At 44.8% G+C, this 18,696-nt stretch overlaps 1 protein-coding gene across 2 annotated transcripts in view; it reads right to left on the reverse strand.

Annotated features, from left to right (window-relative positions):
- Positions 1 to 18,696, reverse strand: part of LOC129707715 (neurotrophin-3-like) — a 47,505-nt gene that overhangs the window by 10,747 nt on the left and 18,062 nt on the right. The window contains exon 2 of one of the 2 annotated variants that reach the window (XM_055652942.1): positions 918 to 1,861. The exons of the other annotated variant lie outside the window; for it this stretch is intronic. Within the exon in view, the coding sequence (XP_055508917.1) occupies positions 1,106 to 1,861 (756 nt within the window). The 3' untranslated portion in view covers positions 918 to 1,105. Of the gene's footprint in view, positions 1 to 917; positions 1,862 to 18,696 lie in introns of those variants that run through there. 2 annotated transcript variants of the gene reach the window in all.

Consider the following 18,696-nt stretch of genomic DNA (forward strand, 5'->3'; position numbering starts at 1 on the left):
ATTGCCTTAAAACAGCAAACGGTACAATGGTGAAAGAGAGCTTTGCAAATGGGCAGTGTACACAGAGATAGGTTGTGGAAGGAAGAGAGGCAGTGGAATGGCAACACATTTGCCAGTGTTACCGCGCGGTATAAACCCCTGGGCGCATATGGAGCAGCGCGGTGTGCACGGATGGTCGGTCCCGCTTCCTCGCCAACCACACCTCCCTCCCTCCCTCCCTCCTCACTGTCCGGCCGCCAACGCCACCAGAAATGTTCCCGTGCGTTTACAGGGCGGCCCGCCGCTAGGACCAGGGACTGGGCTCTCTCGCACTCATTGCGGGATCAAGTTTACCAACCACTCTGCCGGACTTAGGAGGGAATGGGTGGGGTGGAGAGAGGATGAATGGAGGGAAGGAGGAAGAGAGAATGGGAGGGATAAAATGGGTGGGAACGAGAGAATGGGAGGGAGGGACAGAGAATGGGAGGGGAAAGAGATAGGGAGAGATTGTTAGGAAGGAGGAAGGGAGAATAGGAGGGAGCGAGGTGCGAAAGTGGGGGGAGAGAGAGGAAGGGAGGGTGAGAGAGGAAGGGAGGGTGAGAGAGGAAGGGAGGGTGAGAGAGAGAGGAGGGAGGGTGAGAGGAAGGGAGGGTGAGAGAAGGAGAGAGGGAAGGAGAGAGAGAGAGGAAGGGAGGGTGAGAGGGAGGGAGGGAGGAAGAGAGAATGGATGGGAGGGGAAGAATTGTTGTGAGGGAGTGAGGGAGGGAGGGAGTGAGGGCCAGATATCCAAGGCCAGATACCAACGCCAGAAGCGAGTTAAGGCTGAGAAATGTGTAGGAAGGAACTGCATGTGCTGGTTTACATCGAAGACAGACACAAACATGCTGGCAGCATCTCTGGAGGGAAGTAATGGGCGAAGTTTCGGGTCGAGACCCTTCTTCAGACTTGAGGTTGGTTGAGTTGAGCCGGCCAGTTGGAAGAAGCTTTCTTTCTGTGTTGACGTTTTGTTTAATAAATTAAAGTCGTGAACTATACTCTAATATGAACATTCATACGCTGCATGCAGAGTCATATAATTTAAAGTAATAATTTATATATTTACAGGGGAGGGGAGGGGAGTGAGGAATCAGGACTTGCCCAGTTTCCGGGACAAAGCACATAGACACGACGTGTCTATCCGGATCCAGCGCCAGCCCACATATTTATTGTTCTCCTTGCTCAGCGCTCGGACATAGGTCTGGCTGGTCTTGCACTGCGAGTTCCAGTGTTTGTCGTCGATGCCCCGGCACCCGTTCTTGCCCGGCTTCGACTCCTTGCAGCGGGTCTCATAGAAGTACTGTTTGATGGCCGAGTTGCCCGTCTTGATCTCGCCCAACACGATGACCTGCTTGCCCCTGATGTCGGTGGCGGCCGCTTTGTCGGTCACCCAGCGGCTCTCGCTGTCGCACACCGAGTACTCCCCGCGGTGTCCGCGCCGCTCGGCGTGCCGCTTACTCCGGCCCGTCCTGTTGAGCGGCTCCGGGCCGCCGCTGAACTCCTCCAGCGCGTACAACGGCGGCGGCTGCAACGGCGGCCTCTCGCTCAGCAACACCCGCGGCGAGTGGTAGCGGCGCCGCTGCCTCAGCAACTCCGACACCGCCGGCTCGGCCAGTGCCGCCCTCGCTGCCTCGCCCTCCGCCCTCCGCGGCTCCCGCTCCTCGCCCTCGCCCTGCTTGGCCAGCCGCCCCTTCAGCAGGTCCGCCTGCAGGATCTTGATGATCAACGAGCTGACAGAGTCGTCGGACGAGCTCCCCTTGTCCACGGCCGCCGCCTGAACGCCTCCGAGACACGTGAGCAGCATGCCGTAAAACAGGACCGACATCACTTTGTTCACCTGTAAAACCTAACGAGAAACACCGGTCAGTGGCAGGTATCCGCGCACAATACCCCCTCCCCTCCCGCCTCACTGCACCCACCCACCCACCACGATCAAAGACCCACACACCAACAAAGTGCTTTAGTTACTCAGCGGGTCAGGCAGCATCTCTGGAGAAAGTGGACAGGAGAAGTTCAGAATCTTCCTAAAGGCTCACACACACACCATCACACGCTCTCATCTCACTCCTGCCATTGATGATGCAAAAGTGAGTGGTTTTGCAAATAGTGAAGATGGTAGTGAAAGATTGCAGCAGGATCTGGATCGATTGGCCAGATGGGCAGAGGAATGGTTGATGGAATTTAATCCAGAGAAGTGCGAGGTGTTGCATTTTGGGGCTTCGAACAAGGGCAGGACCTACACAGTAAATGGTAAGCATCTGGGTAGTGTTGTGGAGCAGAGGGATCTAGGAGTACAGGTACATGGTTCCTTGAAGATCGAGCCACAGGTAGACAAGGTGGTCTAAAAGGCTTTGGGCACTTTGGACTTCATCTGTCAGAGTATTTACTATAGAAGTTGGGAGGTCATGTTGCAGTTGTATAAGACGTTGGTGAGACCGCATCTAGAATATTGTGTTCAGTTCTGGGCACCATGTTATAGGAAAGATATTGTCAAGCTTGAAAGGGTTCACAAAAAAATTACAAGGATGTTGCCAGGACTAGAGGATATGAGCTTTAGAGAGAGGTTGAGTAAGTTGGTTCTCTATTCCATGGAGCACAGGAGGATGAGGGGAGATCTTATAGAGGTATACACAATCATGAGAGGAATAGAACGGGTAGATGCACAGAGTCTCTTGCCCAGAGTAGGGGAATCGAGGACCAGGGGACATAGGTTCAAGGTGAAGGGGAAAAGATGCAATAGGAATCCGAGGGATAACTTTTTCACACAAAGAGTGGTGGGTGTAGAACAAGCTGCCAGAGGAGGTAGTTGAGGCTGGGACTAACCCATCGTTTAAGAAACAGTTAGACAGGTACATGGATAGGACAGGTTTGGAGGAATATGGACCAAGCGCAGGCAAGTGGGACTAGTGTAGCTGGGACATTGTTGGCTGGTGTGGGCAAGTTGGGCCAAAGGGCCTTTTTACACACTGTATCACTATGACTCTAAGGCTATGGAAGAAGGTACGTGCCTCAAAAGACGTAACGATCAGGTTCACAAACTGTTTCTTCCCAGCAACTATCAGGCTCTCCAACAATGCACAACACTAACCCAGACTATAGACCCTCTTGAAAAGACACACAGTGCTATGATAACTCAGCAGGTCAGACAGCATCTCTGGAGAACATGGATAGGTGATGTTTTTGGCAAGACCCTTCTTCAGACTGATCCCAAGAAGGTAGACACAAAAAGCTGGAGTAACTAAACGGAAAAAATGTGTAGGAAAGAACTGCAGATGCTGGTTTAAATCGAAGGTAGACACAAAGTGTTGGAGTAACTCAGTGGGACAGGCAGACTGAAGAAGAGTCTCAACTCGAAACGTCACCCACTCCTTCTTTCCAGAGATGCTGCCTGCCCCGCTGAGTTACTCCAGCATTTTGTGTCTACCTTCAAGTAACTCAGCGGGTCAGGCAGCATCTCTGGAGAAAAGGAATAGATGACGTTTCGGGTCGAGACCCTTCTTGGGTCAGAGTAATCAGAAGGCTTCCGACCCTTAACGTCGCTTATCCATGTTCTCCAGAGATGCTAAACCAGCATCTTCAGTTCCTTGTTTCCACATATAAACTGTCTCTGGATGTACTGAGGACTTTGGGGGGTTTTGAACTAGTATTGGACTTTTTCTAGTTTACTATGTTATCTATGAGTATCGTGTTTACAGGCCTGTTATGCTGCTGCAAGTAAGGATTAATTGTTTCCTTGTCGGTACCTATGAGAATGAAACACTCTTGGCTCTCCTCCCCACACTTGGTGCACATCTGTCTGTACAGTGCCACCTATCTTTTCCCCAGTTCCACTGCGCTCACCCTAGCCCCACTATTCCATCCACAATGGCTGGATCCTCTTCAGAATCCTAAATACTACACTTCTAAATGAAAATGTAACCCTAAATCACTATTCCTTATGGGCATCTGCTATGAGAGAGCGTGGGAGGAGGATTAACAAATCTGGCATTATCCTCCCATGTTCAGGGATCACACTGAGTAATCTAACTGTACAGATGTCCCCACATCTTAAACACAGCAGTGTCTACTATTACTGGGGAAATTATTGTTCCACAGGTGATTAGAGGTCAAAGGGCATATCATGAAATCTCCGTGGTTACATCCTGAGATGTCAGAGTGAGGTCAAACAAAAAACGGTAGGGACATGTCAGAGATGGTCCAAGAGAATTTGAGTGCAAGATGGAAATTAGTAGTAAAGTTAATGAAGTCAGTGAGTTCTGCATGGGTGCAAGAGGTAGCACCGATACAGTCGTCAATGTAGCGGAGGTAGAGTTTGGGGATAGGGCCAACCTGTTGGAGGACATCAATCCTCGACTACTCCCCGAACATGCATGCCCTAAACTCTAGTCATTGCCCATTTAAAAACATCACACTTTCTGGATGTTCCTTTGCCTGCAAATAACCTACTCCGATCAACTTGAGCGAATTTCTGTTTAATACCATCAAAGTTGGTCTTGCCCCAATTCAGAATTGTAACTCGTTGGCCTGCCTTGTCTTTCTCCCTAAAGATAATAGAACAGTGGTCGCTGATCCCAAATGGCTCAGTCACAAATACTTCAGCCGCTTGCCTGTCCCAATTTCCTAAAAGTACTTTGAGCGTTGCCTGTCCATGAAGGGCCCTCTATGTATTGCCCAAGGAAACTTTCCCGAACACTTTTGACAAATTCCACCACATCGAAACCGTTTGAATTATGACTGTCCCAGTTATATTGTGAAAGTTTAAATCCCCTACTATCACAACCTTATTAGGCTTGCAACTAGCTGCAGTCTCCTGGTGAATTTGCTCTACTGATTCCCATTGACTGTGTAATCTTATAGAGGTGTATTGATAGGGTGAATGCACAGAGTCATTTACCCAGGGTAGGGTAATCAGGAACCAGAGGACATAAGTTTAAGATGTAAGGGGAAAGATTTACATCTTCAGGGGCAACGTTTTCACTCAGAAGCTAGTGGGTGTATGGAGCGAGCTGCCAGAAAAGGTAGTTGAGGCAGGTACAAAAACAATATTTAAGAAAAACACTTGAACAGTTTCAGAGGTAGGAATGTTTGGGAAAATGGGTCTAGCTTTGATGCGGTATTTTGGTCAGCATGCATGAGTTGGGCCGAAGGGCCTGTTTCCATGCTATGTGACTCAGTTACTGTAATAAGGATCAGCACCTGTGTATAATTTGCATCTGCTCCTCCCAAATTGTTCAGATTAAATTCATCTGCATGCCCCTGCGAAACTGCAGCCACCTCTTTCAAACAATCTATAGACGTTAGACCAGTCAAGTCTCGTCACCATTTATTTTGAGAGGGAAGTTGTTCAGTGTGGATTGGTGTGGCAGCAGTTCTATCAAGCCCAGTTAAAAAAGTGTTGATCATCCAATAACGTTAACAAAGAGAAGCTTAACCATTCCTGCAAACTGCTGCCAACACAAAGTGAAAAACGTACTTATTTATTCTTCACTCAAGTTCCCTTAGCTCACTCTACCTCTTCCCCTGTTCTCTGCAAATTTAAACATTACCTCAGTTTCTCAGTACTGACTTAAGGTCATCAATCTGAAATGGTGTGTGTGTGTGTGTGTGTGTGTGTGTGTGTGTGTGTGTGTGTGTGTGTGTGTGTGTGTGTGTGTGTGTGTGTGTCTGTCTGTCTCTCTCTCTCTCTCTCTCTCTCTCTCTCCTCTCTCTCTCTCTCCCTCCCTCCCTCTCTCTCTCTCTCTCTCCCTCCCTCCCTCTCCCTCCCTCTCTCTCTCTCTCGATGCTGCCTGTCCTACTGGGTATTTCCAACAACCTTTCTTTCTGCGTACAATCCATGCTTCCTGAACTTTCACACAGACTGGATCCTTCCTGATTCCCAATAAAGACTGAACCACCAAAGAATAGCGGAGCGAATTGAAACAGAAATTGCACAAAACACTCAGCAGGTCAGGCAGCATCCGCAGGAGGGAAAACAGAGCTAATGTTTCACTTTGATAAATTGCTGAATTGGAAATTCAGGTAAAGGCTGTTTAATCGAAAACATTTTTTATGTTTCTCCCTCTCTCCACAGTTACCTGGCGTGTATATTTGAATAGTTTTCAGTGTTTATTTCTGATTTCTGGCATCTGCAGCTCCTTGATTTTCAGTATTATTGTGAATGCCATGATTGGATAATTTGCAGATTATTTGCATGAGATTTGTTTCAGGAACAACCCGTAGATGGACAACAGTTCTGAATTAATGTTAATCCTATGAGACCTGAACATCAAACAAACCTTGAAAAGAGTTTCAGATGCCCAGAGTATTCTCATTGGGCCCTTGTACATCTACATTCATTTATAAGCAAGTCCCTCTGATGCAGGCATGAAGTGTAGTTTAGTTTACTTTATTGTCCTGTGTCCTGAGATTTTTGTTGCGTGCTATCCAGTCAGCGGAAAGACTATACATGATTACAATCAAGCCGGCCACAGTGTAGAGATACAGGATAAAGGGAATAACGTTTAGTGCAAGATAAAGTTCAGAAATATCCAATTAAGGATAGACCGAGGGTCTCCAATGAGGTAGATGAGAGATCAGGACGACTATCTAGTTGCTGATAGGATGGTTCAGTTGCCTGATAAATGCTGGGAAGAAACTGTCCCTGAATCTGGAGGTGTGCGTTTTCACACTTCTGTACCTCTTGCCTGATGGGAGAAGGGAGAAGAGGGAGTAACTGGGGCGAGATGTCCTTGATTATGCTGCTGGCCTTGCCCAGGTAACGTGAAATGTAAATGGAGTCAATGGAAGGGAGGCTGGTTTGTGTGATGGTCTGGGCTGCGTCCACAAATCTCTGACATTTCTCACGGTCTTGGATGGAGCTGTTCCAAACCATGCTGGATGCAACCCTAATTCACAGGGGCACCAGGTATACCACCAGACCACCAGACTAAACACAATTTGTCCATTTTCCTTTCCTCCTTCAACAAACAATGGCCCACTGAGTGTTACAGAAGCATTTCTCTAGAACAGGTTATCATGTATGCAATTAATATGTCACAGTGCAGTTTGCAGTAAGTTTTTTGGAAAGCCACTTCTTTATGCTATCATCCATATACAAATCCTACCAGGATCAACATTTTAAGACCGATACCGCAGAATAAAAGGTGATGTATACAAGCTCATAGAAGTGTTTTGTTCTGGCGATTTATAACATTGGATGAGGATTAATATCTCATAACCATGTGGAGTGAAATGGAGATTAATTTCAAGGACGTTGATTGCAAATCAAATATTATTCAGAACAAGAGGGGAAACCCCACTGTTCTTCATTAAAACAGTATCTCATTACATTTACCTAATTCCTTGTTTGAAACAAAGTAATGATGACTCTGCATTAATGTGCCATGCGAGAGAATTTGCTCAGGACCATGAACTCTGCATCCATAACTTTCTGATGCAGAGAGCAGTGTTATCATGTAGATGTACTTACTAAAGGAATTCTGTGAAGACGGCGTTGTAGAAATACATAATGATCAATATGACGAAAACAGTTCTATTTTAGGGCACACAGCATCTCAATTGTCTTATGATGTTCTATGAGAACTGATGGCAATTCTACTCAGCCACGTGAAAGGCTTTGCACACTTGTTTGAGGGATTCGTTGCTCTGTGCGCATTTCTCTTTCGAAATCAATCAGCAGGAAGAGAACACAAGATGCTGGAGTAACTCAGCAGGACAGACAGCATCTCTGGAGAGAAGGAATGGGTGACGTTTCGGGGTCACTTGCCCCACACTCTAACGATTCGGGCTCGCCGCATATTTATGTGTGCACGTTTCATGTATCCCTCTACAAACATTTATATCCTGTGACTACTAAGTTTGCCGTGTGAGTTTCTCCCCATCCACAAAATCAGAACTGGTTGGCACAGTCAGAACATTCGGCATGAGATCGCCTCACATAGAAACATAGAAAGTAGATGCTGGGGTAGGCCATTCGGCCCTTTGAGCCAGAACTGCCATTCATTATGATCATTGCTGATCATCCAGAACCAGTACCCCATTCCTGCTTTGTTCCCATATCACTTGATTCTGTTAGCCCTAAGACCTATATCTAACTCTCTCTTGGTTTTCACCAGATATATTGCCTGACCCACTGAATTACTCCAGCATTTGGTGTCTGTCTTCAAGAAAGATTATGTAGGTGCAAACATTCTCGCAAACATTCCCTGATTTAAACCTCTGCTAGCAAAGCACAGTGGCGGTAGCACCTGGCTGCCTACAGGGCTTGCCAGGACACATTGATTGATTAATTAATTGATTAATTGCTGATTGATAGATACTTTTTTGTCACTGGTACTTGGCACAGTGCAATTCTCTGTTTTGCATACAACACACAAGTATGCAAGGAGTCACCACGTATAGGACGGCGACAAAGTTACAAAAGTATTCAAAAGTATTATAAACCTGATTATCCCTCTTCCTTCTCACCCCCTCCCCCTCCCCCTCCCCCACCCCTCCGCCAAGTCCCCCTTTGTTCTCGGCCACCACCCCCATCCCCCAAGCTGAGTCCCTCTTTGTCACACATGCTCTGCAATGGTGGTGGCTCGGCCAGGTAAACCATGAGCAGGTTGCCCACAGCAGCACACATCTGCACAAATGAATGTCTTGGCACAGCACCTAATTATATATTTCCTCTGACCTCGTGGCTAATAATATGTCAGTTATTTATAGCTCTCCCTGTCAGGGCAGCAACTCTGCCTCGCCTCTCATTGATGAAAGCGATTTTTTATTAAGCTTTAAGAGTGAGAGAGAAAGTTTTCCTTGTGACCTCCTTAAAGGTTTTCGATGTCACCAGAGCTGGAGGGCTTGAATTATGAGGAGTAGTTGAGTAGGCTAAGGCTTTATTCCCCGTAGAGGGGGTGGGGTGACCTTGGAGAGATGTATCAAATCATGAGATGCATGGATAAGATGAATGATCTGAGTCTTTTCACCAGTGTTGAGGAGTCCAGAACCAGGGTGCATAGGTTCAAAGTGAGAGGGGGAAGATTTAAAAAAGACATGAGGGGCAATTTCTTCACAAAGAAGGTGATGCATAGAGGAAGCTGTCGGTGGAAGCTGTCGAGATGAATACAATGGTGATATTTAAAAGACATTTAAACAGGAATGGATAAGGAATGTTTAACGGGTTATGGACCAAACACAGGCAAATGGAAATAGCTCAGTTATAAAACCTGGTCAGGACAGACACGTTGGGCCAAAGGGCCTATTTTCCTACTACCTGTATATAACTCTGACTAAATTCTAGGCGCACCAAAGGAGAGGAAACTCACTTTTTTAGTTCCTTACCAGGATTTTGTTAGCACACTCATGAACATCTCAAAGACATGTGAAGAGGGTGACAATAGACAATAGATAATAGGTGCAGGAATAGGCCATTCAGCCCTTCGAGCCAGTACCACCATTTAATGTGATCATGGCTGATCATCCACAATCAGTACCCCGTTCCTGCCTTCTCAACATATCCCTTGATTCCGCTATCTTTAAGAGCTCTATCTAACTCTCCCTTGAAAGCATCCAGGGAATTGGCCTCCACTGCCTTCTGAGGCAAAGAATTCCACAGATTCTGAATTCTTAAACTGTGGTCCCTGGTTCTGGTCTCCCCCAACATCGGGAAAATGTTTCCTGCCTCTAGCGTGTCCAATCCCTTAATAATCTGGAGAAGGGTTTCGGCCCGAAACGTTGCCTATTTCCTTCGCTCCATAGATGCTGCTGCACCCGCTGAGTTTCTCCAGCTTTTTTGTGTAACCTTAATAATCTTATATGTTTCAATACGATCCCCTCTCATCCTTCTAAATTCCAGATTATACAAGCCCAGCCACTCCATTCTATCAACATATGACAATCCCGCTATCCCGAGAATTAACCTTGTGAACCTACGTGGCACTCCCTCAATAGCAAGAATGTCCTTCCTCAAATTTTGAGACCAAAACTGCACACAATACTCCAGGTGTGGTCTCACTGGGGCTCTGTACAACTGCAGAAGGACCTCAATGCTCCTATACTCAACTCCTCTTGTTATGAAGGCCAACATGTCATTAACTTTCTTCACTGCTTGCTGTACCTGCATGCTTACTTACAGTGGCTGATGACTCTTAATGTTTGTTATTTGAGGACACTTTAATGGGACATTGTGGTCAGGAGCACCAAAAGAGAGTGGCATCTGTAGGAAGACATTTCCACCACTCTTACAATCTTTTGAGGTAAAGTTGTCCCTCGGTCCAGTGAGCAGAGCTATTGCCTCTCATGTCCAGCCAATGATGTCTTGTCCTGACCTCCCATTACTGTTCCCTGCAGTCACCTCCGGTCAATCCCTCAAAGTTGTGGGTTGGGAAACTAATTGGCTACTGTAAATCGCCCCTTATGTGTGTAGATGTGTGTTGGCATCTATGGGGAGCTGATGGGAATGTGGGGGGAATAAGATGGAGTGGAGTGGGATTAGTGTAAATGTGAGCTTGAAGATATTACACCCGGTGGGCCAAAGGGCCTGTTTCCTTGCCGTATCTCTCTGTGACTCTCTAACCCGAGTATTGTGTAACATCCCTGCTGAGACAGCCATAAGCAGTTACTGACCAACAGCTTGTATCAGAGTCACACGTGCACTTGTATTTTACACAAGGGATTGTATCCCAAAGTGATACATACAACTAGTATAATGATAACATAGAACTAGTGTGAATGGCTGATCAATGATCGGTGTGGACTCCGTGGGCCGAAGGGCCTTTCCATGCTGTATCTTTTAAACAATCAATAGGCACATTATAAAGTGCAAATGTTTAGCTTTGTATTAACTTCATAAGCCACTGAATAAAACCCCTGAACTGTGCAAAAATAATTATTAAAGATATACCCGGGTCTTTAGGAAAGTTTGCAGAAGGAGCAATTTGCTGCAAATAAAAGTGTTGAGCCCTGGATCTCCTTTGATTTGCATTGATTATTTATTTTAATGTTAAAATAACATCACATTACAAAATGATGAGAAAACGCGCAGTCTCTTGCCCAGAGTAATGGAATCGAGAACCAGAGGACAGGTTTTTCAGGTGAGGGGGAAAGATTTAATTGGAACCTGAATGGAAACTTTTTTACACAAAGGGTGGTGGGTGTATGGAACGAGCTGCCGGATGAGGTAATTGAGGCAGGTACTATTGTAATCTTTAAGAAACATTTGGACAGGTACATGAGTAGAATAGGTTTAAAGGGATATGGGCCACAGGCAGGCAGGTGGGACTAGTGTAGCTCGGACATGTTGGTTGGTGTGAGCATGTTGGGCTGAGGGGCCTGTTTCCACACTCTATGATTCTATGTCTCTATTAGGCACAGATCAAAGCACACGTTATGCACAAGATCAAAGACCCTTCAATCAACACAAAACAATAGCTCTGTCCCCCCAATCGTTTGACGAGCTCTGGGTTCACGACGATCTTTGTGACAAAGATTCTACCATTTATGAAGACCCCAGCACCCAATTCTTTAGCCACCCCTGCTTGGCCGCCACCAAGCACCCACCCTCACTCTCCCGGTCACCAACATTCACCCCAGTGTGTGGGGAATACACTCACACTGCTCTGTATCTGTAATTTAGCACTTTCAGAGCTGGTGCCAGAACATGGAACACAACAGCAGAGGAACTGCCCCTTGGGCCCACAATGTCTGCGCTGAACCATATGCCAAGTTAAACTAATCTGCTCTGCATGCACATTATCTAGATCCCCATTCCCTGCATATCTACGTGGGTGCCTACAAGCCTCTTAAACGCTACTATTGTATCTGCCTCCATCACCACCCCTTGCACCCACCACACTCTTTAAAGTTTGCCACTATCACCATATAGTTGTGTCTTCTAGACTTTGACATTTCCACCATGGTGAAACGATTCTGACTGTCTACCCTATTTATGCCTCTCATCATTTTATAGAGTCAATCAATTTGCTCTCCTCTCAACCTCCAACGATGGAATCACAGTCACACAGCACTGAAACAGGCCCAGCACTGAAACAGGCCCATCAGTCCACCACACCAATCTAGCTCCCATCTATATTAATCTCACATTGCAAGGAAACATTGTTTCTCAACACCTTTGAAGCCTTTCAAAAGTAATACACCGCTGATGCGCAAGGTGGCACATTGGAGCAAATTCAGTGACCCAGAAACAAGGAACAGCAGATGCTGGTTTACAAAAGCAATCACAAAGTGCTGGAGTAACTCAGCAGGCCAGGCAGCATCTCTGGAGAACATTTTTAGATGGCGTTTCGGAAGGGTCCTGACTGGAATCGTCACCTAACCACGTTCTCCAGCGATGCTGCCTGACCCGCTGAGTTCATAAATTATAGGAATAGATTTAGGCCATTCGGCCCATCAAGTCTACTTCGCCATTCAATTGTGGCTGATCTATCCTCTCTCAACCTCATTCTCCTGTTTTCTCCCCATAATCCCAAACACACGTACTCCAGCACATTGTGTCTTTTTTCTCAGCGATTCACAGCTGGTTGTCGCAGTCAGAACATTCAGCATGAGATCACCTGACACAAGGAGGAAGAATTATGTAAGTGCTTGGAACAAACATTTTGACTGTTCTGACTGTCTACCCTATCTATGCCTCATAATGTTATATACCTCTATGAAGTCTCCCTTCAACCTCTAATGCTCCATTGAAAACAATCCAAGTTTGTCTAATGCCCTCTATTGCAGGCAGCGTCCTGCTCCCACAGTCAACACATTGTTCCTGAGTTAGGCCAGTTTATTGTTAATCAATAACATTACAGTCCAGTTCCAGGTTCACTCCCATTTATTGTATATTTCCCCATAGAGAAAATATTTGTCTTCAATTTGGATCCACGTCATTAGGTTTGGAGGGTTTAAGGTGAGAGGGGAAGATTTAATAGGTACTTGAGGGGCAGTTTTGTCAGGCAGAGGGTGGCGGGTATACAGAATGAGCTGCTAGAGGGGGTAGTTGAGGAAAGTACGCGAACAGCAATTGTAAAACACCTGGATGGGTCCATGGATAGGAAAGGTTTAGAGGGATATGGACCAAACGCGGGCTATTGGTATGAGCTTAAATGGGGCAATTTGGTTGGCATGGAAAAGTTGGGTCAAAGGACATTTTTATGTGATGCATGACTGCTCTAGTCAATATTGAAAGGGTACTCACACACATCGGGGCCTGGTGAGTACATATCTCACCATTCATTTCCTGACGGTAGACAAAAATGCTGGAGAAACTCAGCGGGTGAGGCAGCATCTATGGAGAGAAGGAAATAGGCAACGTTTCGGGTCGAGAGCCTTCTTCAGACTGTCATTTCCTGACAGTGTTTTCGGATGTCTATGTACATGAAAATGATATAGAATGTGCTGGAGGAACTCAGTGGGTCAGGCAGCATAGGTGGAGGGGATGCATTTGTGGTGTTTTGGGATGGGACCCTTCAGCAGAATGACTGGAATCAGTCTGAAGAAGGTTCCTGACCTGAAACATCATCTGTCCATTCGCTCCACAGATACTGCCTGACCCAATGAGTTGCTTTGAGTTTTCAATCCAGATCCCAACATCTGCAATTTCTTAAGTCTCCATCTACATCACAGTGCTTTAAGGTGGCTCAGTCAAGTATGTATATCACAGTGCTCACACTCATACATATATATCCTTGTTCGTTTAACCACAGGTCTGATTCTAGGTGTGTGTGTGTGTGTGTATATATATATATATATGTATATATATATATAATATATATATATAACTGTACACTGTATTTATGTATGTGTGTGTGTATACTGTGTGTGTATATATATATATATATATATATATATATCTCAATGTTTGTGTGTGTATACTGCATACACATACACATGCATATAGCACCCGCTGGTGTGCATTTAACCTCATGTCTAGGACATACACATAGTACATGTACAGTGCATTCAGAAAGTATCCAGATCCCTTCACTGTTTCCACATTTTGTTACGTTACAGCCTTATTCTAAAATGGACTAAATTATATTTTTTTAATCATCAATCTACACACAATGCAGCATAATAAAAAAGGTGTTTAGAAATGTTTGGAAAGTAATTAAAACACAATGGAAATATCAGATTTACATAACTATCCAGACCCTTTACTCAGTACTTTGCTGAGGCACCTTTGGCAGCGATTACAGCCTCAAGTCTTCTTGGGTATGACGCTACAAGCTTGGCACACCTGTATTTGGGTAATTTCTCCCATTCTTCTCTGCAGATCCTCTCAAGCTCTGTCAGGTTGAATGGGGAGCGTCGATGCGCAGCTATTTACAGGTCACTCCAGAGATGTTCGATCGGTTTCAAGTCCAGGCTCTGGCTGGGCCACTCAAGGACATTCACAGACTTGTTACAAAGCCACTCAAGCATTGTCTTGGCTGTGTGCTTAGGGTCATTGTCCTGTTAGAAGGTGAACCTCCGCCCCAGTCTGAAGTCCAGAAAGCTCTGGAGCAGGTTTTCATCAAGGATCTCTCTGTACTTTGCTGCGTTCATCTTTCCCTCGATCCTGAATAGTCTCCCAGTTCCTGCCGCTGAAAAACATCCCCACACCATGATGCTGCCACCACCATGCTTCACCATAGGTATGGTATTGGCCAGGTGATGAGCGGTGCCTGGTTTCCTCCAGACAGGATGCTTGGCATTCAGGCCAAAGAGTTCAATCTTGGTTTCATCACACCAGAGAATCTTGTTTCTAATGATCTGAGTGTCACTCTAGGTGCCTTTTGGCAAACTCCAAGCGGGCTGTCATGTGCCTTTTACTGAGGAGTGGCTTCTGTCTCGCCACTCTACCATAAAGGCGTGATTACTGAAATGCTGCAGATATAGTTGTCCTTCTGGAAGGTTCTCCCATCTCCACAATGGAACTCAGGAGCTCTGTCAGAATGACCATCGAGTTTTTGGTCACCTCCCTGACCAAGGCCCTTCTCCCCCGATTGCTCAGTTTGGCCGGGCGGCCAGCTCTATGAAGAGGTCTGGTGGTTCCAGTTCTTCCATTTAAGATTGACGGAGGCCACTGTGCTCTTCGGGACCTGCAATGCTTCAGAAATTGTTTTATATCCTTCCCCAGATCTGTGTCTCGACACAATCCTGTCGGAGGTCTACGGCCAATTCCTGCGTCTTCATGGCTTGGTTTTCAACTGTGGGACCTTTTTAGACCGGGGTGTGCCTTTCCAAATCATGTACAATCAATTTAATTTACCACTGGTAGACTCCAATCAAGCTGTAGAAACATCTCAAGGATGCTCCTAAGCTCAATTTTGAGTGTCATTGCAAAGAGTCTGAAAACATATGTAAATGTGATATTTCTGTTAATTATTTTTAATTATTTGACAAAAAATTTTAAACACCTGTTTTCGCTTCTTCATTCGTGTGTATTGTGTGTAGATTAATGACAAAAAAAAGAATATATAATAATATATTATATATTCAGAAAATAAAATCCATTTTAAAATAAGGCTGTAACGTAACAAAATGTGGAAAAAATGAAGGGGTCTGAATACTTTCTGAATGCACTGTATATTAAGCACATATATACATATAAATACATATACCACCAGTTGCCGTGGCAGCCGGTATGCGTTTAGCCACAGGTCTAGAATGAACCGCAAAACATCTACCCTTCTAACCTGCAGCCCAACAGCCCACAGAAGCCCCCAGTCGGACTCTGAGAAACTAAGCATTTCCAGATGTTTCATTTGAATATGTTGCACTCTTTTACCAACAGCTGTTTGCAATTCTGGTCCAAGCCAACAAGTGATCTTAATCATCCAGCCAGACATGACCGGGAGGATAAACGAAGCACAACAGGGAGCAGTCACCGGATTAGATTCCAGATTTGTATATATAGTCCAACGAAGTCGGCAATAATTCTGGGTTACGTTCATGGGCATGAGGGGAAGCAGGCAGTAAAATTGTGGGAGGCAGTGTTAATAAGATTTATATAGTTCGACAGGATTCAAAAATTGATCAAGAAGTAAGACACAGGTTGAAGAAAGGCTAAATTCAATGAGAACAGGTAACAAGATCATTATTTGGAGCAAAATGGCACTGGGCACAAATAATGGAAATCACTCTCAAAGATAATTTGGTCATCGATAGTCCTGGGTCCCGCACATCAAAACTGCAATGGAGGAGCTGAGATATTGAAGTGAAAACCAACACTGAGAAAAAGGAATGACTGAAAACAGCAAAACATGCAAGATAAAACAAGCAGAATTTAGATATTATTAGAGTGAAATGACATAATCAGAATGGTAAAGAATTTTAATGCCACCTTAAGGTAAAAGATTAATTGAAGAAGGTGTTTAATGCAAGATGGAAAAGTATTTCAAGTCATGGGTCATGAAGCGATGATTGTGATACTAAATAAATCTGTTCCTTCAGTTTGTACCAAATAATTTAGGAGGTGGAATTAGTGTTACAAGCGGAATTAGAATTAAAACAAAGAATAAAAATGAATTACTGAAACAAGAAACATCAGCATGAACTGAGGGAATGCATTGACACAGATGAGGAGGCTACAAGTACTAGGATATGAGATACCATGACGAAGTGTAACAGTGTATGTGATGAAAGGCACAACTGTGCTCAAGGGGAAGTAAGTGATAAAGACTTTACGGTAGAGCTTGGTTGGTTTGGATTGGGGTTAGGTTACAAGAATTCTGGACTACTAACCTAGGTATTTTGAAGGATGTTGCGAGGACTCATAGGTTCATAGGTAATAGGAGCAGAATTAGACCATTTGGCCCCTCTATTCAATCATGGCTGATCTATCTTCCCCTCTCAACCCCATTCTTCTGCCTACTTCCCCATAACCTTTGACACTTACTAATCAAGAACCTATCAATCTCTGTTTTAAAAATACGCAAAGAAGTGGCCGTCTGCGGCAATAAATTTCACAGATTCACCACCCATTCATTCTAAAGGTATGTCCTTTTATTCTGAGGCTCGAGGGCCTAAACTATGGGGAGAGGTTGAACAGGCTAGGACTTTATTCCTTGGAGTGCAGGAGGATGAGAGGCGTATTTGTAGAGGTGCATAGGATCATGAGGTGAAAAGACAGGGTAGATGCACAGTCTTTTATCCAGGGTAGGGGTGTCAGAACCAGAGGACACAGATTTAAGGTGAGAGGGGAAAGATTTAATAGGAACTTGTGGGGGCAACTATATCACACAGAGGGTGGTGTGTATAAGTAACGAGCTGCCAGAGGAGGTAGTTGTGGCAGAAACTATAACAACATTTAAAAGACATTTTGACAAGTATATGAATAGGAAATGTTTAGAGAGATATCTTGGTCAATATGGACAGGTTAGACTGAAGGGCCTGTTTCCCTGCTGTAGGACTCTATGACGGTGAGATTTTAGTTCGAATCTTACTTCTGCACTGCTGAATAAAAATACGTAGATATTAAAAAAAACAGGCATGATTAAAAAAATTAATTTCAGTAATAATACTCGAGATTAGATTAGATTATCATTAACCTGTTCAGTGCCACCCCTGAGTATACTCAGGTCATGGCCGATAGTGAAAAAAAAACTTGGCAGTGAACAGGTTACAGACCCCTTGGTTATCTCCTTCAAAGAGAGAAACATGCCCCCCATGTGTTCACAGTACCTCCAGTGTGGCTGCTTCCTCAGTTTAGGGAGTGGGCAACAGTACCACAAAATAAAGAGTTACGATTAATCAGGATAATGGTACAGGTGAGAAGTTGCCATGACTTGTGACAGTGAGAATGTAAGCATACGTTGCTAAAGGGCATGCAATGTACAATAGATTTCTGAAATATAAAAATATTTTTAACATTAGAAATAAAGCAGATGTTCATACGGACCTTCACAAAATAAACGTTGTGCTGCATTAATGGGGACGTGTTGATATGAAGTACAAGTATGATAGGAATGAGGCGTTAGGGTTAGGGCAATAAGTAAGTGGCAGGCAATAAGTAAATGTCAGTACGGAGAATTCTAGTGGATGTTTTATGGATGTGTTCAGGTATTTAGTACAATGAAAATAATTTTTCAAGTGGCAGGAATAATGCAAGTCATTTATGAAGAAGACAACAAGCTACCTCGTGAGCAGGTAGGTAGGTGAGAAGATCACACAGAAGGTGCACAGTGGTGCAGCAGCAGAGTTACTGCCTCACAGCGCCAGAAACCCAGGTTCGATCCTGACCTTGGGTGCTGTCTTTAGAGAGTTTGTACACTCTCAATGTGACTGCATAGGTTTTCTCTGTGTGCTCAAGTCTCCTCCCACATTCCAAAGTCACGCAGGTATGTAGGTTAATTGGCTATGGTAAAAATTGTCAGTGGTGTGTAGTATAGTGCTAGTGTACGGGGTGATCACTGGTTGGCCCGGACTTGTTGGGCCGAAGGGCCTGATTCCGCAATGTAAGATAATAAATTTAGCAGGATAATAAATTTAGCAGGAAGGTATACTCTGGGAAAATGAGTAGTAAGGAGTTGCTTAAGAATTCAGACGGACTGAAAATGAAAAGGTAAGTTTGTAGAAACCCCAGTAGCAAATTATGGAAGCAAAGAATTAATGCTGAACCCGGACAGATCAGTGATTAGATGGAGGTTAAGGTGCAGACCCTCCTAGGGATAAAGCTGCATGTATGTAATATGACCCTGAATACAGATCTAT

The sequence above is a fragment of the Leucoraja erinacea genome, chromosome 22 (genome assembly GCF_028641065.1).
Source record: "Leucoraja erinacea ecotype New England chromosome 22, Leri_hhj_1, whole genome shotgun sequence".
Lineage (NCBI taxonomy): Eukaryota > Metazoa > Chordata > Chondrichthyes > Rajiformes > Rajidae > Leucoraja > Leucoraja erinaceus.